The 23,627-nt window shown below is 44.4% G+C and overlaps 2 protein-coding genes across 6 annotated transcripts in view; one reads left to right on the top strand and one right to left on the bottom strand.

Moving 5' to 3' along the window:
• The window catches only part of DOP1A (DOP1 leucine zipper like protein A), a 149,849-nt gene extending 127,613 nt beyond the window's left edge, over positions 1-22,236 (bottom strand). For 3 of the 4 annotated variants that reach the window (XM_082250084.1, XM_082250087.1, XM_082250086.1), the window contains exon 1: positions 22,124-22,236. The gene's annotated coding sequence lies outside the window, so the exon portion shown is untranslated. Of the gene's footprint in view, positions 1-21,709; positions 21,817-22,123 lie in introns of those variants that run through there. The other variant, XM_082250085.1, reaches the window with a different exon arrangement.
• Positions 22,237-22,547: 311 nt separating this feature from the next.
• UBE3D (ubiquitin protein ligase E3D) overlaps positions 22,548-23,627 on the top strand; it is a 457,021-nt gene continuing 455,941 nt past the window's right edge. For both annotated transcript variants that reach the window (XM_082250092.1, XM_082250091.1), the window contains exon 1: positions 22,548-22,652. In XM_082250092.1, coding sequence (XP_082106218.1) covers positions 22,591-22,652 — 62 coding nt within the window. In that variant the 5' untranslated portion in view covers positions 22,548-22,590. The remainder of the gene's footprint in view (positions 22,653-23,627) is intronic.

The raw sequence follows: 23,627 nt of genomic DNA, 5'->3' as shown, positions 1-23,627 counted from the left end.
GGCCAGTTTTAAAGTGTTACTAAACCCAGGACCTATATCTGGTCTCCCACAGTACACAGAACATGGGAATGTACGTTTGCCCACTAACAAAGAAATGATCGGTCTATAATTTTAATGGCGGGTTTATTTTAAGAACAACAAAATTCAGAAAGACGCATTTCAAAAAAAATATAAAATTGATTTGTATTTTAATGAGTGAAATAAGTATTTGACACCTTCGAAAACATGACTTAGTACTTGGTGGCAAAACCCTTGTTGGGAATCACAAAGGTCAGAGATTTCTTGTAGTTGGCCACCAGGTTTGCACATGTAGCAATATTTCCAGGCATTGGGCCTGATATGGGTCTGCCATTGTTACCTGTAACACTTCCAACACATTTAAGTTGAAAACCCAAGTGTGAGATTGGAGACAATGACCATTCCGGCATCTTTGGTTTGTTTTGTTTATTTTGTAATGGGGGTGGGAGAAGGGAATGAGTGGGATACTCCTTTGGCTCAACTAGGTTCAACTGGGACACGGTACAGAAAAATGCCTGTTAGGGCTGTCTTGACACCAGCTGGATGCCGGTCAATGCTCCCTGGGGCTTGAAAAAACTGTTCTGCTGAACTGTGCTGGAACTTCGACTTTAATACTCAGATTAACTCAGAAAATCAAGGACTGTAGGACATTTGACTCCTGACACGCTGTTTAGCTCAAAAGTCCTGTGAACAGCTCCCTCCAGCCCTTCACTGACTGAGGTAGCTCCTTGTAACTGCTTGTGCTGCTGCAACTCTTAACACTGTACACATTAACTCTTCAGGGCCCAACTGCTGGTGCCCCCTTTACACTGCAGGGTCCTCTGACTAGGCACCCCCTCTGACACTTCAGTGTCCTCTGACTAGGCACCCTCTTTACCGCTAGCTAGCTCCTGGATCCCTTGGACCTTCACCGGAGTTGTCCCCTCACAGCTAGGCCGACCCCCAGGGATAGTTCACAGTACTCATGAACTTGGAATGCTTTCCTGGAACTGGACCCCTCTTGCTCCACTGGTCCTCAGTACAATGGATCCCTTCTGCAGCTCAGCTTAACTCTCTCTCTCTCTGCACTCTCAGGCAAGCCGCCCGAGACACCCGATTCCTCTGACAGGAGGAGAGACAGCCGTACTCTCCCTCCTGGGATTCTGCTTCCCGCCAAAGACGCTGCATCATGCGTTCCCCTCAAACTTATACCCACTCCCAGAATCCTCTGCGGCAGAATCGGCCTTCTGGGGTAGATACAGGCATGAATGAGCCACTGATTGGGTTTCCTCCACTACCAATGAGAATACCCCTCATGGAGCCAGTGGGGAGACTCCCCTCTCAGCAGCCACACCTGGGAGACATGACAGCCCAGCTGAAAATCATGGCCCTGCTGTTAGGCAGCCAAGGCCCACTATACTTTTTACCTAGCACCTACCTTGTAGGGTGCTACACACACATCTCAGGAGGGATTTTGTCCCACTCCTCTTTGCAGATCCTCTCATTAAGGTTACGAAGCTGATGTTTGGTAACACGAACCTTCAGCTTCCTCCACATATTTTCTATGGGATTAAGGTCTGGAGACTGGCTAGGCAACTCCAGGACCTTAATGTGCTTCTTCTAGAGCCACTCCTTTGTTGCCTTGACCGTGTGTTTTGAATTATTGTCATGCTGGAATACCTATCCACGATCCACTTTCAATGCCCTGGCTGAGGGAAGGAGGTTCTCACCCAAGATTTGAAGGTACATGGCCCCGTCCATCCTCCCTTTGATGCAGTGAAGTTTTCCTGTCTCCTTAGCAGAAAAACACCCCCAAAGCATAATGTTTCTACTTGTGTTTGACAGTGGGGTTGGTGTTCTTTGGGTCATAGGCAGCATTCCTCCTCCTCCAAACATGGCGAGTTGATGCCAAAAAGCTAGATTTTGGTCTCATCTGATTATAACTTTCACCCAGTTCTCCTCTGAATCATTTAGATGTTCATTAGCAACTTCAGACGGGCCTGTACATGTGCTTTCTTGAGCAGGGGGACCTTGCAGGCGCTGCAGGATTTCAGTCCTTCACGGCGTAGTGTATTACCAATTGTTTTCTTGGTGACTATAGTCCCAGCTGCCTTAAGAGCATTGACAAGATTCTCCTGTGTAGTTCTGAGCTTATCACCCACCATTTTCATGATCATTGAAACAACATGAGGTGAGATCCTGCATGGAGCCCCAGACCGAGGGAGATTGACAGTTATTATGTGTTTCTTCTATTTGCGAATAATCGCACCAACTGTTCTCACCCTCTCACCCAGCTGCTTGGCAATGGCCTTGAAGCTCATTCCAGCCTTGTGTAGGTCTACAATCTTGTTCCTGACATCCTTGGACAGCTCTTTAGTCTTAGCCATGGTGGAGAGATTGGAGGCTGATTGACCTGTGGACAGGTGTATTTTCTTCCGGTTGACAAGCGGAGATTAGGAGCACTCCATTTAAGAGAGTGCTCCTAACCTCAACTCGTTATCTGTATAGAAGACACCTGGGAGCCAGAAGCCTTGCTGATGTATAGGGGATCAAATACTTATTTCACTCATTAAAATGCTAATCAATTTATAACTTTTTTGAAATGTGTTTTCTGGATATTTTCGTGTTATTCTGTCTCTCACTGTTAAAATAAACCTACCAATAAAATTATAGACCGATCATTTCTTTATCAGTGGGCAAACTTACAAAATCAGCAAGGGAACAAATACTTTTTTCCCCTCACTGTAGCAGTCTTGTGACTTCTATTAGTGTCCGGCCGAGCACTGGTTAAAGCTTTTAGGAGTTTTCATTCCCCCCCTAATGGTCCTATGAGGTAACATGACTCCTGACACTCTGGCCCTGTGCTGATCACATGCACCTTTCAAAAAAAATAAATAAAAACTGCTGTAGCAAAAAAAAAACCAAACTTAGCATGTGCAGAGTGTCCCCAAGGCTCTATGCTATAAGGAGATAGATTGGGGACAGTGGAAGAACGGGAGGTTCAGAGAAAAACGGGATCAAACAGCCTTTTTACATAATGTGAAGGATTACCATTTCCACAGTGAGTAAAACAAGCATGCTTTACTGCATATACAGACTGATTTTACTGTTGTGGGTTTGGGAACACTTTAATAGGTATTGTAATGTTGGCTGTTGTGTGTTGTGTTTTTCGCACCATTTAGCAGCTCCTTCCAACAACACCACCACTGTGTACTATAGTGACATAGGAGTTGGCAAAAGGAACAACTAAGGGGGGGGTCACAATAGATCAACACTCCTAATGGGTCACTTTATACACTTTCGGTGGCAATTTCTCTGCAATGAAGTGTCATTTGGTAGCAACTTTGCTAGAAATTTTATTGAAGCAACAGTATAATATATTATAGTATAAGTAAATTTTATTGAAGCAACAGTACAATTTTAAAATAGCTTTATATTAGCATTTAAAGCCTTAGTCAAGGTAAAAAATGGTTTTAAATAATCAGCACAAGGGACATTACTTACATACAGTGGGTACGGAAAGTATTCAGACCCCCTTAAATTTTTCACTCTTTGTTATATTGCAGCCATTTGCTAAAATCATTTAAGTTCATTCTTCTTCCTCATGAATGTACACATAGCACCCCATACTGACAGAAAAACACAGAATTGTTGACATTGTTGCAGATTTATTAAAAAAGAAAAACTGAAAGATCACATGGTCCTAAGTATTCAGACCCTTTGCTGTGACACTCATATATTTAACTCAGGTGCTTTCCATTTCTTCTGATCATCCTTGAGATGGTTCTACACCTTCATTTGAGTCCAGCTGTGTTTGATTATACTGATTGGACTTGATTAGGAAAGCCACACACCTGTCTATATAAAACCTTCCAGATCACAATGCATGTCAGAGCAAATGAGAATCATGAGGTCAAAGGAACTGCCTGAAGAGCTCAGAGACAGAATTGTGGCAAGGCACAGATCTGGCCAAGGTTACAAAAAGATCTCTGCTGCACTTAAGGTTCCTAAGAGCACAGTGGCCTCCATAATCCTCAAATGGAAGACGTTTGGGAGGACCAGAACCCTTCCTAGAGCTGGCCTTCCGGCCAAACTGAGCTATCGGGGGAGAAGAGCCTTGGTGAGAGAGGTAAAGAAGAACCCAAAGAACACTGTGGCTGAGCTCCAGAGATGCAGTCAGGAGATGGGAGAAAGTTGTAGAAAGTCAACCATCACTGCAGCCCTCCACCAGTCGGGGCTTTATGGCAGAGTGGCCCGACGGAAGCCTCTCCTCAGTGTAAGACACATGAAAGCTAGCATGGAGTTTGCTAAAAAACACCTGAAAGACTCCAAGATGGTGAGGAATAAGATTCTCTGGTCTGATGAGACCAAAATAGAACTTTTTGGTCTTAATTCTAAGCGGTATGTGTGGAGAAAACCAGGCACTGCTCATCACCTGTCCAATACAGTCCCAACAGTAGACATATGCCGGTGTTCCGTGAAAAAACCATACCCGTGAGAAAACCATACTGCTTGAGGCGGTTACATTATAACAGCTCCTCTGCATCATGCCTCATGTCCGCTCCTTCCCCTGTCACTTCCCTGATCTCGGTTAATAAATATAAAAGCGGATCACGGAGCACAGATCACCGTAACTTACATTTTATACACCCGCCGCCGCTTTTATATTTATTAGGGGAGATCAGGGAAGTGACAGGGAGAGGAGAGGAGATGATTGATGTTGCAGCAGAACTGTTTTAATTTTACCGCCGCAAGTATTAGTGCCGTTAACATATCATACCCTCCGAGCATGCGCACTTGTGAACTTCTTTCTTCTTCAATTACGTCTCCGGGGCTCTGAGCATGCGCTCTGCTGCGCTGCTCTGCTGTTTCAGACCGGAAGTGACGAGGGGTATGGTTTCTTCACGGGGTATGGTTTTTTAACGTTACACCGGTTTTCAGTAATTCGATATATTGCGGTATTGCATACCCACGGTATTGTTATTGTGGCATTTTTAAAATACACAGAGTTTCTCTGCTCCTCAGTCTGACTTGTGAATTTATACATTTGGATGACTCATTCACTCACTCAGCAGTTCACTCAATCAATAGAAACAGCTCTTGTAATATGATCCTAGAGTGAGAGACTTAGCTCCTCCCTGTAACCAATCAGACGGCTCCCACTCAGCACACACCCACATGCTTCCTTCCCGGGCTCAGAGAGACACAGTGCCTTCTGCAAGTACTTTTACCATACACTCACTGTCACTAGATAGATAGATGGAGAGATAGATATACAGATAGATGGAGAGATAGATATACAGATAGATGGAGAGATAGATATACAGATAGATGGAGAGATAGATATACAGATAGATGGAGAGATAGATATACAGATATACAGATGGATGGAGAGATATATATAAAGATAGATGGAGAGATAGATATACAGATAGATGGAGAGATAGATATACAGATAGATGGAGAGATAGATATACAGATAGATGGAGAGATAGATATACAGATATACAGATGGATGGAGAGATATATATAAAGATAGATGGAGAGATAGATATAAAGATAGATGGAGAGATAGATATACAGATAGATGGAGAGATAGATATACAGATAGATGGAGAGATATATATATATATAAAGATAGATGGAGAGATAGATATACAGATAGATGGAGAGATAGATATACAGATAGATGGAGAGATAGATATACAGATAGATGGAGAGATAGATATACAGATAGATGGAGAGATAGATATACAGATAGATGGAGAGATAGATATACAGATATACAGATGGATGGAGAGATATATATAAAGATAGATGGAGAGATAGATATACAGATGGATATAAAGATAGATGGAGAGATAGATATACAGATAGATATACAGATGGATATACAGATAGATGGAGAGATAGATATACAGATAGATATACAGATAGATTGAGAGATAGATAGATAGATAGAGATATAGATGGAGATAGAGATAGATAGAAATACATACACGGGCATAGCAGCATATATGTGTATATATATATATATATATATATATATATATATATATATATATATATATAGATGCACAGGCATAGCAGCCCACATTACATTAGTATATAGCCATCAAGCAGTGTCTGGCCTACCTGGTGATGACTGGTCCTGGCGCTCCAATCCGATGGCCTGGTCATTAAGGGGGCTAAATCCTTGCGGCCCAGAAGTGGTTAAACCTGCAGGAGGAGCGGTGTTTTTATTTGTAAATTACTTTACTATTGCTTTAGGCCTCGTTCACATGTATGCGGGTTAGCGGTTCACATGTATGTGGGTTGGCGGCCCATATTTGCACAGGGATAGGGATAGCAGCCCATTGATTTGAATGGGGTTGGGCTGCTATGCCTGCGTTTTCAGCTGAAAAAAGCCGCATGCAGAATTTTAAAAAATGCATAGGCCGTGAACCCCATCCTGCTTTTGCACCATGCGACTTACTTGCAGTTCCTGCACACACAAACTGTGTTTTTAAATGCTGGGCCCATGTATTTAAAAACGCAGAAAGCTTGCCAGAGCAGGAACTGCAGGTAAGTCGCATGGTGCAGAAGTAGGATGGATTTAAAGGCCACTGCATTTTTTTAAAATGCTGCATGCACATTTTTTTCTGCGTAAAATGAGGGCATAGCAGCCCATTCAAATCAATGGGCTGCTATGCCTGTGCAAATGTGGGCCGCCAACCCGCATACATGTGAACTAGGCCTAAAGCATGTGAAAAGTAATTTACAAATAAAAACACCGGTCCTCCTGCAGGTTTAACCACTTCTGGGCCGCAAGGATTTAGCCCCTAATGACCAGGCCATCGGATCAGAGCGCCAGGACCAGTCATCACCAGGCAGGCCAGACAGTGCTTGATGGCTTATTTTAGGCCTGGTTCACAGAGTCTGTACTGACTGACTATATAATTATGTGCAAAGGTGAACCAAAGTCCCTAAATTCAGCAATGAAATTGAAGTGAGGTAGAAATTTAATAATTTAAGTTTAATAATTGAATACCGTGATAATACCGTATACCGTGACAAAACCCTAATCAATTAATCGCAGCATGGAAATCTGATATCGTCACATGCCTACCCAACAGTGAAGCATGGTGGTGGCAGCATCATGCTGTGGGGGTGTTTTTCAGCTGCAGGGACAGGACGACTGGTTGCAATCGAGGGAAAGATGAATGCGGCCAAGTACAGGGATATCCTGGACAAAAACCTTCTCCAGAGTGCTCTGGACCTCAGACTGGGCCGAAGGTTTACCTTCCAACAAGACAATGACCCTAAGCACACAGCTAAAATAACGAAGGAGTGGCTTCACAACAACTCCGTGACTGTTCTTGAATGGCCCAGCCAGAGCCCTGACTTAAACCCAATTGAGCATCTCTGGAGAGACCTAAAAATGGCTGTCCACCAACGTTTACCATCCAACCTGACAGAACTGGAGAGGATCTGCAAGGAGGAATGGCAGAGGATCCCCAAATCCAGGTGTGAAAGACTTGTTGCATCTTTCCCAAAAAGACTCCTGGCTGTATTAGATCAAAAGGGGGCTTCTACTAAATACTGAGCAAAGGGTCTGAATACTTAGGACCATGTGATATTTCAGTTTTTCTTTTTTAATAAATCTGCAACAATGTCAACAATTCTGTGTTTTTCTGTCAGTATGGGGTGCTATGTGTACATTCATGAGGAAGAAGAATGAACTTAAATGATTTTAGCAAATGTTCCCAAGCCCTGCCCACTCCCTCATCACTGGCTATGATGGACAGTAGTGAGAGCCATTATCTGAGCCAATGAGAAGCGACAGCTGAGAGAGCCTTGGCTCATATACACATCACTGGATCAAAATCGGGCTCTGGTATGTATTAATGTATTTAACAAAGAAAACTGCTCCCCTCCATGTGAATGAGTTGGTGTACAAAGTACCCCAACTCATTCACTAAACAGAAAAAAAAAGGTGTAATGTAAAAAATGACAGTAGGCAGTTTTTGACAATTTCTTTATTAAAAAACCCCCGGCATAGATCCAGCATCAATCACGATAAACACTTCCGCCAACCCAAAGAAAAGAAAAATTAGCTCTGCACCCATTGTCAACTCCCACTGTTTGCCAGTGGCCCCACCTATTAGCTATTTTATAACTGTTAGGCAGTGGAGGGGGCAGACAGCCAGAGCCAGCGATGAGTGTAGAGCTTTTTTTTTTTTTTCAGGTCGGCGAGGTTCATCGTGATTGATGCTGGATCTACACTGGAAATTGTTTTTTTTAATAAAGGAATTGAACTGTCCCTGTGTTTATATTTTTTTAATTTTTTGGTAAATGGGGTACAATGTACCCCATACTCATTCACATGGGGGGGGGCGGGATCTGGGGGCCCCCAGATTCCAATAAGCCGCCTACCCAAAGACCCCTACAACCACTGGCCATGGTTGTGGGGGAAGAGGCCCTTGTCCCCATCAACATGGCGCTTTGCTGGCAGTTCTTTTTTTAACATTCAGCTGTCAGTGAGGAACCCTACTGACAACCAAGGATTCATCGGTTGTTGAAGATGCCATAGCTGCCCGCTCCTTAACAAGTGGCTATTAACAGTTTGTCATGGAAAAGAAAAAAAAAAAAAATGCATGAAAACCACATCCAAATGGCATAAAAAATGTGGGTTCAAAAACGCAAAATGTGCCGGAAAACCGCATCAACCACAACCGCATAAATGTGAACCTAGCTTTAGAGGGGTATTTCAGATGCAGTGATGGCAGCATACATTTTGTAAAACTGTTTATTTTATTAGTACAGAACCAAGTTAAAAAGTCAACTGATAATGACTATATGTATGGCCTCATCATTGTACCACCTAAAATGTCCCTCTAAAAGATTTCTATATGTTGTTGTTCCTATGTTAATTGGAATGTGGGGCATATAATGTTATTGATCAGTCTCAATTGAGATTTTTCCTTCACTGGTGGTGAATCCATCACTGTTATTTAAAAAACGCATGCACCTGTAAGATTTACCTGAAATGAATGTTTGGTGAACGTCAGATTCACTGCTTTATAAATATACCTCATAGTATTTAAAATCAGACAAATATCGGTCTATAATAAAAAAAAAGTCTTTTTTTCAATCACAGATAAAAGTAAGGTAGCCATACACGCTTTTGAAGAGAAAATCAATGCACTCCTCCATCCATGCTTAAAGCGGAGTTCTACCCAATAGGGTAAGCTCTACTTATTTGCCTCACCCCCCCCCCCCCCCCCGATTCCACATTTAGCGTCTTACGGGGGCGAGCGAGTACCTGGTTTTGACCACCCACTTCTGGCTGACTTTTCCATGGTGAACACAACCGGAATCCCCCCCCGCCAGGCCATTCACGAAGCACAGCATGTTTTGCGCATGCGCAGTAGGAAACCTTCTGTGAACCTGCAGGGCTTCACTGCCGGTATTCCTTAGCCGAGATGGCGGCGGCAGCCCCAGAGAGCCGATTGGAAAATCTGCTTGGGTGAAGACACCGCTGGATTAGCGGGCAGGAAAGTGTCCTAATATTAAAAGTCAGCAGTTACAGCATTTGTAGTTTCTGACTTAAAGTTTTTCTGAAGGAGCCTAGAGCTCCTCTTTAAGTGTGGATGAAGGAACCTTCCCTGACAGCTATTGTATTCAAACAGCCATAGCACCTATAGATGTCTGAACACTTAAACAATGACTTCATCGAATAGAACGACGTTGGCTTGCAAGTTTCTACCTGGCTCCTTCGATTTTTCATTCGAGTGGTTCAGCAGGGACCGGGGGAATTTTGATCCATGTATGGGCATACTGATTGAACACCAGTAGATCCATCAAGCTCCTTGTTGGAAGAACACAATAGTATTGTGGTAGGGATTTCCCCATCAATAACGATGGTGTTGATGGGGAAATCAAGCAATTTTCTTGCCTTCCACTCATGGACGGCAAGAAAATGTCATAATCTATGGCCTGCCTAAGATTTAAATCCTACGATCTTCTTTAGAGCTTGTTTACATGGACAGCACCCTCTATCAGAATCCACTGTTCAGAGGGTGGTACAGCAGCAGCTGGCAGGCTTTAAGAAGATAACACTGCCGGTAGAGGACATTTGGAGTGCGGTTGTGACGTAGCCCAATCACTTAAACTGCGCCAGTGTGTACCAACATGGACAAACTTAGAAGTACCATTCTAGTTCAACAATGTCTGATTGTCAACACAATCAATTAAAGGCAACCATTTGTTTATACACTTTAGGGTTTCATTTGATCTGGTTGTTCTTTTCTGCTAACAAATGCTGGATAAATTTGGTTGGTCAAAGTCTTCCCTGAACTGTTATAAAGTTATGCAACCAAATGGTACTTCACAAGTGTGCATTGATTTGAATACCGATAACATGAATCACTATAGGAGAGCAAAGACTTTCCCTGTGTTTACCTCATGATACCACAGTCCAATGCGTCTCATGTGACTGCTAAGAAGAGACGTCAAGAACTGGGGAAAGGGGAGGGTGGCTGGTTACAAACTTCACCTTCATCTTTCCAAACAGTATCTATAGTTGTAATTTATGGGATATTTGTATGGTTGGAAGTACACTATATTGTCAAAAGTATTGGGATGCCTGCCATTACATGCACGTGAACTTTAATGTCAAACATAGCCAAACATTTCCATAGACATATTTTTAAACCTTGTGGACAGCCTTCCCGGAAGAGCTGAAGCTGTTATAGCTGCAAAGAGTGGGCCAACTCAATACTGAACCCTATGGACTTAAGTCTCGTACACACGCAACGAATTTCCACCGACCGGTCGTCCGTCTTTTGTCCAGAGTGGTGTATGTTGGTTGGAATGTGCTCTAGACTGCACACGAATTTTCCCGCACGACAGAATTCTACTTCAGAAGTGATGTCATGTGTTGGTTTGCTTTGTATATGTTCTTTCATCTCTGAGCATGCCTAGTCTTGCTCATAAGATTTTTCCCCATCGAAATCTGTACTAATGAGACGAAAATCGGACGTTGTTTTGACGGTCGACAAAAATTATATAGCCTGCACACCAGGATTTTTTCAGCCGAAAAGTCGGAGTCGGTTGTCGGAAGCACCATACTAACAAGCTGAAAATCGGCAGATCGGTCGCCAGACGAAATTTCCCTGCCGAATTTCTACTCGTGTGTGCGGGGCTTAAGACTGGGATGCAATTAAAGTTAATGTGCGTGTAAACGAAGGCATCATAATACTTTTGGTAATATAGTGTATGAATGTCATCTGTGTGTTAAGCTGTTTGGAGATCAGCTTTATATGGTCATCTGATCCAATGACTTTAGTACTTTCTGGGTCATTACTTAGAAGCTCTGATCTTCTAATCTGCATCCTTGTTTCAGGTCAGTTTCTCTGAGCTGGAGATGGCCAGGCTACTAGCATTTTTAGAAAGTGGCCAGAAGTGACAGAGCCCCATTTTTCTCCCAGTGAATGTTTTCTTTAAACCACAGATTTCTCTGTTCAGTGATAAATAAAATACATTTACAGCCTACTATTCCAGCAAAACACATGACATGAAATACCTTGTAGTGCTATCATTTGTTTTGCTTTATTGCTCAATTCTACTAGGAGCAAGTACTAAAACAAGGTATTATAAAATGGATTTCTTCTGAGTGTGAGATACACACCCACTGGGTCACATGGTCGTACCTTCCCCTGACCTGATCCAAGGTGATCCTGATTCCTGACCAGATCCATACATGAGTTGCTCAACATGATTGTGCTTTCACATAACCTGATCTATATGGGGTCCCAATTATATCTGACGATCATACCTTCACATGACCTGGTCCAACATGATTCAGAGCATACCTGGTCCTGTCCAGATGAATATATGAGCTGCTCAAAACATGATTGTGTCTTCACATGGCCTGATCTATAGGGGATCCAGATTATACAGGTACATCTCATGAATTTAGAACATCATGAAAAAGTTACTTTACTTCAGTAATTCAATTAAAAACGTGAAACGCATATTTTATATAGATGAGTTAGACACAGAGTGATATATTTCAAGCATTTCTTACTTTTATTTGTGATGATTATGGCTTACAGCTAGTGAAAACCCAAAATTCAGTATCTCAGAAAATGAGAAGATTAAATAAGACCAATAAAAAAAAAAAAAAGGATTTTTAATACAGAAACGTTGGCTTACTGAAAAGTATGTCCATGTACAGCAGGGATCCTCAAACTATGGCCCTCCAGCTGTTGCGGAACTACACATCCTATGAGACATGACTAGGCATGATGAGAATTGTAGTTCCTGAACAACTGGAGGGCCATAATTTGAAGACCCCTGATATACAGTATAGGATGCATTCAATACTTGGTCAGGGCTCATTTTGCATGAATTACTTGCTGCGTGGCATGGAGGCGATCAGCCTGTGGCACTGCTGAGGTGTTACACAGTGGCGTAGCGTGGGGGGGTGCAGGGGGGGGGGCGGGCCGCACCGGGTGCAACATCTGGGGGGCGCATCCGCAGTGCCACTCTGTCTGTCTGACTATGACATACACAGTTCACACACTGTCTGTGGCTGCCTCCATCTTTAGGCAGGGAGATGTCCAGCGCGGCCGCCCTATGGCTGAAAATGGCGGGTCGGGGCGGGGAGGGGCTGGACTGTGCCTCACCTGTCCATTTGTGTAGGGTGGGGTGGCGTTGCAAACCAAGCCCTGCCTATGCCGCCTCTCCTCACTGCTCAGTCAGTTTAGCAGTGAGTGAGTCAGCAGCCTGGCGCTGTCACAGAGTGTTTTTTTTTTTAATCACCTGATTAGAGCCAGTGGCTCTAATAAGCTTCAAAAAAGGGTGGACCCGGGGCGCAGAGCAGTGCGCCCCGAGCCCACCCATTGTGTGACAATAGCAAATGAAAGTTCGCTATTGTCACATGGATCCTCCTCCTGGCCAATCAGGAAGCGGGTCTGAGACCCGTTCCTGCTTGGCCGAAAGGAGGAGGCGGGAGGACTCAAGGAAACACGGGGAACTGAGGAGAAGCCGCCGCTGTAGGTAAGTCTCTTTGCATTGAAGGGGGCACGCTGGTCTGTCTGCATTGAAAGGGGGCACGCTGGTCACTCTGCATTGAAAGGGGGCACGCTGGTCACTCTGCATTGAAAGGGGGCACGCTGGTCACTCTGCATTGAAAGGGGGCACGCTGGTCACTCTGCATTGAAAGGGGGCACGCTGGTCACTCTGCATTGAAAGGGGGCACGCTGGTCACTCTGCATTGAAAGGGGGCACGCTGGTCACTCTGCATTGAAAGGGGGCACGCTGGTCACTCTGCATTGAAAGGGGGCACGCTGGTCACTCTGCATTGAAAGGGGGCACGCTGGTCACTCTGCATTGAAAGGGGGCACACTGGTCACTCTGCATTGAAAGGGGGCACACTGGTCACTCTGCATTGAAAGGGGGCACGCTGGTCATTCTACATTGAATGGGGGCACGCTGGTCTCTCTGCATTGAATGGGGGCACGCTGGTCTCTCTGCATTGAATGGGGGCACGCTGGTCTCTCTGCATTGAATGGGGGCACGCTGGTCTCTCTGCATTGAATGGGGGCACGCTGGTCTCTCTGCATTGAATGGGGGCACGCTGGTCTCTCTGCATTGAATGGGGGCACGCTGGTCTCTCTGCATTGAATGGGGGCACGCTGGTCTCTCTGCATTGAATGGGGGCACGCTGGTCTCTCTGCATTGAATGGGGGCACGCTGGTCTCTCTGCATTGAATGGGGGCACGCTGGTCTCTCTGCATTGAATGGGGGCACGCTGGTCTCTCTGCATTGAATGGGGGCACGCTGGTCTCTCTGCATTAAATGGGGGCACGCTGGTCTCTCTGCATTGAATGGGGGCACGCTGGTCACTCTGCATTGAATGGGGGCACGCTGGTCACTCTGCATTGAATGGGGGCACGCTGGTCACTCTGCATTGAATGGGGGCACGCTGGTCTCTCTGCATTGAAAGGGGGCACGCTGGTCTCTCTGCATTGAAAGGGGGCACGCTGGTCTCTCTGCATTGAAAGGGGGCACGCTGGTCTCTCTGCATTGAAAGGGGGCACGCTGGTCTCTCTGCATTGAAAGGGGGCACGCTGGTCTCTCTGCATTGAAAGGGGGCACGCTGGTCTCTCTGCATTGAAAGGGGGCACGCTGGTCTCTCTGCATTGAAAGGGGGCACGCTGGTCTCTCTGCATTGAAAGGGGGCACGCTGGTCTCTCTGCATTGAAAGGGGGCACGCTGGTCTCTCTGCATTGAAAGGGGGCACGCTGGTCTCTCTGCATTGAAAGGGGGCACGCTGGTCTCTCTGCATTGAAAGGGGGCACGCTGGTCTCTCTGCATTGAAAGGGGGCACGCTGGTCTCTCTGCATTGAAAGGGGGCACGCTGGTCACTCTGCATTGAAAGGGGGCACGCTGGTCTCTCTGCATTGAATGGGGGCACGCTGGTCTCTCTGCATTGAATGGGGGCACGCTGGTCTCTCTGCATTGAAAGGGGGCACGCTGGTCATTCTGCATTGAAAGGGGGCACGCTGGTCATTCTGCATTGAAAGGGGGCACGCTGGTCATTCTGCATTGAAAGGGGGCAAGATGGTCTCTCTGCATTGAATGGGGGCACGCTGGTCTCTCTGCTTTGAAAGGGGGCACGCTGGTCATTCTGCATTGAAAGGGGGCACGCTGGTCATTCTGCATTGAAAGGGGACACGCTGGTCATTCTGCATTGAAAGGGGACACGCTGGTCTCTCTGCATTGAAAGGGGGCACGCTGGTCATTCAAACTTGTATTTAGATGCATTATACTTTGAAAGGGGGCACGCTGGTCATTCAAACTTGTATTTAGATGCATTTTACTTTAATTACATTAGTATTTTCATAACAAACAATACATGTGCTTAGGGGGTAAGGGTTTCTTTAACTAATCTAGTGGAAGAGACTCGAGTGCTAAAATCCCGCGGGTTACGGGGCGCAAATTACTTGCATTGCCCCGGGTGCTGACAACCCACGCTACGCCACTGGTGTTACATAGTGAGGTTGAAAAAAAGACACCAGCCGGGCTTGGAAACAACCTTCAGTATCCTTTACAGAAGCTAAGCAAAAACTACACTGGATTATGGTGCAGGAGAAGACAGCTAATCTACTGGACACATCTGAAAAATTCAAAGCAGTCTGGGATCCTTGGAAGAACATACAGCATCCTTTGCGATTCCTCTTAAGTTACTTTGCCTGGTAAAACTCCTATTCTTTTGCCTCCTATTCTTTTCCTTATAGGGAAGCCCTGTCCTTCACCCATCCCTCTTGCTGAGATCTCCATTGTTCCTGTTCTATTCTTTCTTAACTGGCTCAACAAGTATTAACATATTTAGGTTATTAGTCATATCAGTTACTTCATTAGGGGTTTGGTCTACCCATAGGGGAGAAGGGCTGACCTCTGCTTATTTGAGTGGCTGGTCAGTTCCTTCTTCACACATCGGTAAGCCAATAATGAATTATATCCAAGACCTTTTATTTTATTTGTTTTGCTTTAACAACATGCCTTCTGTGTATTTTGGTTTCTGGATATATCGGTAACCTACGGCATATATCTTCATTTCCATTAGGTTGGAATGTTGTCTGTCCGCCATGACACTGATGGACTTCATTTAAACCCCATATAATTAGATCTCAGTTCAGATCACAATTGCTTGTTATCTTTGTTCTGTCAACTTTAACCACTTCCATACAGGGCACTTTCACCCCCTTCCTGCCCAGGCCAATTTTCAGCTTTTAGCGCTGTTGCATTTTGAATGACAATTGCGCGGTCATGCAACAATGTACCTAAACCAAATTTATGTCATTTTTTTCCCACAAATAGAGCTTCCTTTTGGTGGTATTTGATCACCGCAAGGTTTTTTCTTTTTTGCTACACAAATAAAAAAAAACGATAAGTTTGAAAAAAAATAGTTTTGTTTAGGTTATCAAATTTTGTAAATAGATATGTTTTTTCCTGCACTGATGAGGCTGTACTGACAGGCACTGATGAGGAGGCACTGATGGGGTGGCACTAATATGCAGCACTGATATGTGGCACTAATATGCAGCACTGATAGGTAGCACTGATATGCAGTACTGGGGGGCACTAATGGGCACTGATAGGCAGCAACGATAGGTGGCACTGATAGGTGGCCCTGATAGGCACCGATAGGCAATAATGGGCACTGGTGGGCGGCACTGATAGATGACAATCATGGGCAGCTCTGGTGTGGAGGGCACTGAAAGGGTCCCTGAGCCCTGATTGGCATCCCTGGTGGTCATGGGTGGGCAATCCCTGGTGGCTCTAGAGGCATCCCCCAAGGATCTGCACTGGTAATCAATGCTCTGATTACCAGCACAGAATCCCCCCACATCAGGAGATCCGCCAATCGGCTCTCCTCTACTCGTGCCTGTCAGGCACAAACTGAGAAAAGCCGATCAACGGTACTTCCTATTTACTATGTGACCAGCTGTGATTGGACACAGCTGGTCACATGGTAAAGAGCCTACGTCATTAGGCTCTTTACCAGGATCGGGGATGCGGTGAGTCAGAGTGACACACCGCACCACCGATCGCCACTCTGCATGCCTCCCAGCAGTCTATCCTGCTGGACGTCATATGACGGCCAGTCAGGATACAGCAACCACTTCCCGGACGTCATTTTGCTATATGGCGGGCGGGAAGTGGTTAAGCTTCAGGTTGAGCCATTGTACATGCCATATTGTTTGTTGGATTATGTATATTTTTTTGCTATTCTTCTAAAAAAATCAATAAAAATTATTGAAAGAAAAAAGACCGGTCCATTTAGTTCAACCTATGCTGAGTGTGTGTATAAGTGTTTATGTCAATAGTACATTGTATACCCCTGTATGTTGTCATTATTAAGGTGACCATCTAATAGTTTTCTGAAACTATCAATGCTCCCCGCTGACAACACAGCTTGTGGAAGAGAGTTTCACATCCTTACTGCTCTGGCGGTATAGAACCCGTTAGGCAATTTAAGGTAAAACCGCTTTTCTTCTAATTTTAGTAAATGGTCGCGAGTCCTATTACATTCCCTTTCACTGAATAGTTTGTTCCCTATGCTAGGGTCGCCAGTACAGTATTTGTACATTAATATCATATCCCCTCTTAAGCGTCCCTTCTCCAGAGAGAAGAAGTTCAATGCTTGTAGTCTTTCCTCATACCTGAGATCCTCCAGTCCCTTTATTAGCTTTGTTGCCCTTCTCTGGACTCTCTCCAGTTCCAGCACATTCTTCCAGAGGACTAGTGCCCAGAACTGGATGGTATGCTCCAGATGTGGCTGGACCAGAGTCTTGTAGAATGGAAAAATTATCGCTTTATCTCTGGAGTGAATCCCCTTTTTTTATGCATGCCAGTATTCTGCTGGCTTTGATTGCAGCAGCTTGGCATTGTATGCCATTGCTAAGCTGGTCATCTACTAGGACCCCCAGGTCCTTTTCCATCTTGGATTCCCCCAAAGGCTCTCCCCCTAGAGAGAAACTTGCGTTCATATTTCTGGCACCCAAATACATTACCTTACATTTTTCAACATTAAACCTAATTTGCCAAGTGGATGCGTATCATGTTATTTTGTTAAGGTCTTCTTGTAAGGTTTCCACATCGTGCGTAGAAGTTATTGCCCTGCTTAATTTAGTATTGTCCGCAAATACAGAGATTGAGATTGAGCTGTTTATCCCATGCTCTAGGTTGTTTATGAATAAATTAAATAGGATTGGTCCGAGGACAGATCCTTGGGAGACCCCACATTCCACACCAGACCATTCAGAGTACTCCCCATTTATCACTACCTTTTGGACTCGCCCTTAAAGCCAGCTTTTAATCCAGGTACTCCCCTTATGGTCCATATCTATGTACCTTAGTTTGTACAGTAAATGTTTGTGGGGAACTGTATCAAATGCCATTGCAAAATCCAGATACACCACATCCACAGGCCTTCCTTTATCTAGATGGCAGCTCACTTCTTCATAGAAGAATAATAGATTAGTCTGGCAAGAACGATTTTTCATGAATCCATGCTGATTACTATTAATTATACAGTTTTCATCACTAAAGTATTGTATATGGTCCCTTATCATTCCCTCCAATATCTTACAGGCTATTGATGTTAGGCTAACCAGCCTGTAGTTCCCAGGGATATATCTTGGCTCTTTTTTAAATATTGATACTGCAATTTTTTCCAATCAGCTGGTACCATTACCATCAGTAGACTATCCATAAAAATTAGGAACAATGGTCTGGCTATCACCAGGCTGAGTTCTTTAAGGACCCTCGGGTGTAAGCCATCTGGTCCTGGTAACCTGCTTATGTTACGTTTTTTCGAGTCTAGTTCTGAGTCTGTCTTCTGTTAACCATGAGGGTGCTTCCTGTGACATGTTATTAACTTAACATTACAGTCTAGGTTACTGTATCCCCCCCAATTATTTTGTGAAGACTGAGGAGAAGAATTTATTTAGCACCTTCACCTTCTCTCTGTCCTTTGTAGCTAGATTCCCTTTGTCCTCCTTTATGGGGCCAATGTGTTCTGACCTCACTTTCTTACTATTTATATACTTAAATAATTTCTTGGCGTTTTTTACTCTCTTCCGCTATGTGCCTTTTGTATTCTATCTTAGCCGCCTTGATTGCGCTCTTACATTTCTTACTGCATGCTTTGTAATGTTAGAATGCTGCCAATGAACCCTCAGCCTTGTATTTATTGAAGGCCTTTTCTTAAGTTTTTATATGCATTTTTATGTTGGAGTTTAGCCACCCAGGGTCTATTTTAGCTCTTTTAAACGTATTCCCCGTTGGAATGCACTGGCCAATACCTTTATTCAGTATGTTCCTAAAGCACTCCCATTTTTCCTTCGTGTTCTTTGCTCCTAGGATTATATCCCATTTTATATCGTCTAACAGAATGCAGTTTAGGGAAGTTGGCTCTTTTGAAATTCAGTATCCTTGTATTAGCCTTGTGTTTCCTATTGCTATAATTTATATTGAAACTAATTGACCTATGGTTACTGCTTCCTAAGTTTCCCCGTATTTCTACATCCATGATCAGGTCTGTATTGTTAGTAATCAGTAGTTCTAGTAACGCATTGTTTCTTGTCGGTGCGTTCACCATCTGACCCGTGAAAGTGTCCTGCAAAACATTTAGGAAATGGCGAGCCTTAGATGAATGCGTGGTTTCTTCTGCCCAGTCTATATCTGGATAATTAAAATTCCCCATTATAATGACATTTCCCATCCTTGCTGTCATTCCAAGCTGTCATAGCAGGTCTGCCTCCCCCTCCTCCCTCTGGTTGGGGGGCCTATAGCATACGCCCATTATTACTTCCCCCCTGTTATGGAAGTCCAGGTTGCTTTGATAGAGGCCTTCAGCTCGTCTACTTTGTTAAGTTTGGTGTATCTCATCTTCCTCTTGACAAAACCCCACAGAATCTCTATGGGGTTTAGGTCAGGCAAGTTTGCTGGCCAATCAAGCACAGTGATAACATGATCATTAAACCAGGTATTGGTACCTTTGGTAGTGTGGGGAGGTGCCAAATACTGCTGGAAAATTAAATCAGCATCTCCATAAAGCTGGTCAGCAGAGGAAAGCAAGAAGTGCTCTGGAATTTCCTGGTAAGAGGGCTGTGCTGACTTTGGACTTGATAAAACAGTGGACCAACACCAGCAGATGACATGGCTCCCCAAATTATCATTGACTGTGTAAACTTCACACTGGACCTCATGCAACTTTGATTTTTTGCCTCTCCACTCTTCCTCCAGACTCTGGGACCTTGATTTCCAAATGAAATGTAAAATGTTCTAGTCAGTGATGATTTGGGGAGCCATGTCATCTGCTGGTGTTGGTAAACTGTGTTTTATCAAGTCAAAAGTCAGCACAGTCCTCTACCAGGACATTCTAGAGCACTTAATGCTTCCCTATGCTGACCAGCTTTATGGAGATGCTGATTTCATTTTCAGGACCTGGCACCTGCCCACACTGCCAAAAGTACCATTACCTGGTTTAATGATCATGGTATCACCGTGCTTGATTGGCCAGAAAACTCACCCGACCTAAACCCCATAGAGAATCTGTGGGGTATTGCCAAGAGGAAGAGGAGAGACACCAGACCCAATAATGCAGACGGGCTGAAAGCCACTATCAAAGCAACCTGGGCTTCCATAACACCTCAGCAGTGCCACAGGCTAATCGCCTCCATGCCATGTCGCATTGATGCAGTAATTCATGCAAATGGAGCCCTGACCAAGTATTGAGTGCATATTATACTGTACATGGACATACTTTTCAGTAAGTCAACGTTTCTGTATTAAAAATCCTTTTTTTTTTTTTTTTTTTTTATTGGTCTTCTGTAATATTCTAATTTGATTGAATATTCTAGAAATGCTTGAAATATATCACTCTGTAGGTAACACATCTATATAAAATATATGAGTTTCACTTTTTGGATTACTGAAATAAGATTACCTTTTTGATGATATTCTAATTTTATGAGATGCAACTGTACTTGATCCTGAACTGTTCATGACATAATCATAACTTCACATGAGGTGATCTATAAACGATGCCTATCATAATACCTGATCAACACATGATCATACTGTAACATGACCTGATCCAAAATTATCCTAAACAGCATACCTGGCCCTGTCCAGATACATATATGAGCTGCTCAACACATGATCGTGCTCTGATCTGTTAACAACATGACCTTATCTATAAATGATGCCCATCATAATACCTGATCCCTACATAAATCACATGATTATATCTTCACATGATCTGATCATGATATCAGATCAACACATGATCATACCTTCATATGACCTAATCTATAGGGGATCCCAATTAGGAGACCTGATCAACACATAATCATATCTATAAATGATGCCTGTCATAAAAGCTGATCCATACATAAACTGATCAACACATGCTCATATCTTCACATGACCTGATCCACCATGACCCTGAGCATGATACCAGATCAACACATGATCATACCTTCACATGACCTGATCTATAGGGGATATTGTTTATGAGACTTGATCAACACATGATCATATCTATAAATAATGCCTGTCATAGTACCTGATCAACACACGATCATATCTTCACATGACCTGATCAGGTATACCAGATCAACACATGTCTTAGACTAGTCTATGGGGGATCCCGATTAGGAGACCAGATCAACACATGATCATATCTATAAATGATGTCTGTCATAATACCTTATCCATACATAAACTGATCAACACATGATCATATCTTCACATGATCTGATCCAACATGATACCTGGTCCTGTCCAGATCCTTATATAGACTGCTGAACACATGATTGTGCCTTCACATGACCTGATCTAGAGGGAATACAAATGATAATACCTGATCCCAATCTGATCAAAACAGGATCATAGCTTTATATGACCTGATCTATAAATGATGTCCATCATAATACCTGATCAACACATGATCATACCATCACACTACCTGATCTACAAGTGATCCCAAATAGGATACATGATCCTGGTCTGATCTATACATGATCTTGACCTGATCAGCCTAAGATCACACCTTCACAGGACCGGATTCAGATCATGATAGCTGCTGAACACAAGACAGTGCCTTCACATGACCTAGATATGATTCATCAGGTGTAATACTTCTACATACCTGAGCAGCACAGTCACCAGCACATCACCAATCCCCTTTGCTGCTGATTACACACAATGAGTGAGATATACATCCAGTAGATGTGTATTCCTTTATGAACAGCAGATCTGTACAATGTTTGATTGGGGTCATCCATGGTGATCTTTATACTAGATCTTACACACGGATAGACCAATCAGTGCCCAGGCTGTGGACAGACAGGGGTGATTCCAGCACCAGATGTCATGTCTTCCTGTGCCTATCTATTCCCCCGATGTCATTTGCCCCGTGTGACCCCGCACAGCTCCCACACTCTCCAGCCTGGGCCAACATGTACAGCCTGTGCCCAGGGACGATGCCAGCTCCCCTGTGCCATCCCTGTGACCTCTACACGTCTCCCTATCCCGTCCCAGCATCATCTAAGTGGGCTCTCACCTGTGCAGTGCAGCGCTCAGCTGACAGCTCCCGGCATGCATCGGGAAAGCAAACCAGACGGGGAGAGACGTTTGGCGTATGCGACAGGAAGTCCATTCTAGCTTTGCACCCCGCACGGCCATCTTTGAGACGGGAGCCCTGCCCACACTAAGTAGTTGCAAATCGTATTACATTTCGAACTGTCTAAGAAAATAAATCGTATTACATTGCCATGTGTTAAGAAAGTCACCGATACACAGATCGCTCAATTCATGCAGCTTAAAACGACACAGATTTGATAAGGATTGCTACTCATGGAAAAGTGTGTGCTGCCCCAGGCTCAGCGGGTGTACAAGGGAGCTCAGATGACAGCTCTAGACACAATCCTAGGCTGCAGTGTGTGCCCGTAGCCGAAGGGTGGCGCTGCAGTAGCCATCTGTGAGCAGAGATCACACTGGCAGAGCTTCCTGGTGGCGGGATCACTAAACATGGGCTCTAGGCTACGGCTGGAAATAAGGAAGAACATGCAGACTGGCAGCCTGATACTGGGGTAAATGCATTCTTATCATCTCTGATAGGTGGCTCACTTCTAGTGACTGTACATAGTGCTGAACTCATTGGAGCTCAGAGGTGTCATCTACTGGGCAATGCTGGAGGGAACACTGTGTACATGTGACAGCACACCCCTCTCCTGTATATATGTATATCTATATATACACACACACACTGCTTTGTCTTCTCTACTCTCTTCTTATTGTCAGAGGTAAATGGAAAGCCCCGCTTCACTTCAGCTCCAGGAATATTTACCCCCCTTCCTGACCAGGCCGGCATTAATGTAACTGACAATTGCGTGGTTGTGCGACGCTGTACCCAAATGCAATTTATGTCCTTGTTTTCCCCACAAATATAGCTTTCTTTTGTTGGTATTTGATCACCTTTGCGGTTTTTGTTTTTGTTTTTGTTTTCCACTGGAGTCCCCTACTGCTCTGGTGGAAAACCTGGAAATCACCATACAAACTCTGAGGGAGTTTGGCTGGATTGTGAATTTTCAGAAGTCTGCTCTGGTTCCATCCACAAGGCTGGACTATGTGGGTCTGACTCTGGACTCGGCCTTAGCCAGAGTGCTCCTTCCTCTGGACAAAGTCCAGAAATTGCAGGCTGCAGTTTGTCTCCTACTGTCTAGCAGATGGTCATCCCTCTGGACTTGCATGCGGGTGCTGGGCCTGATGGTGTCTACCTTCAAGGCGGTTCTGTTTGCACAGTTCCATACGAGGTCCCTGCAAAGGGAGATATTGGCCAAATGGGACAAGGCTTCGCAGTCTCTGGACAATCCGATGCGGCTGAGCCGGTGAAATGAAGGAGTCCCTGATATAGTGGCTTCATTCTGCGGCGCTTCGGCTGGGCAAATCCTTCCTCCCCTTGTATTGGACAGTGGTCACCACGGATGCCAGCCTGTCCAGGTGGGGAGGCGTCCTCGGTAAAAATTCTGCACAGGGGATCTAGACACTGGAAGAGTCCAGACTAC

The sequence above is a fragment of the Pelophylax lessonae genome (genome assembly GCF_965119305.1).
Source record: "Pelophylax lessonae genome assembly, chromosome: 3".
Taxonomy (NCBI): Eukaryota; Metazoa; Chordata; class Amphibia; order Anura; family Ranidae; genus Pelophylax; species Pelophylax lessonae.
This window is presented reverse-complemented; position numbering and strand designations above follow the sequence as displayed.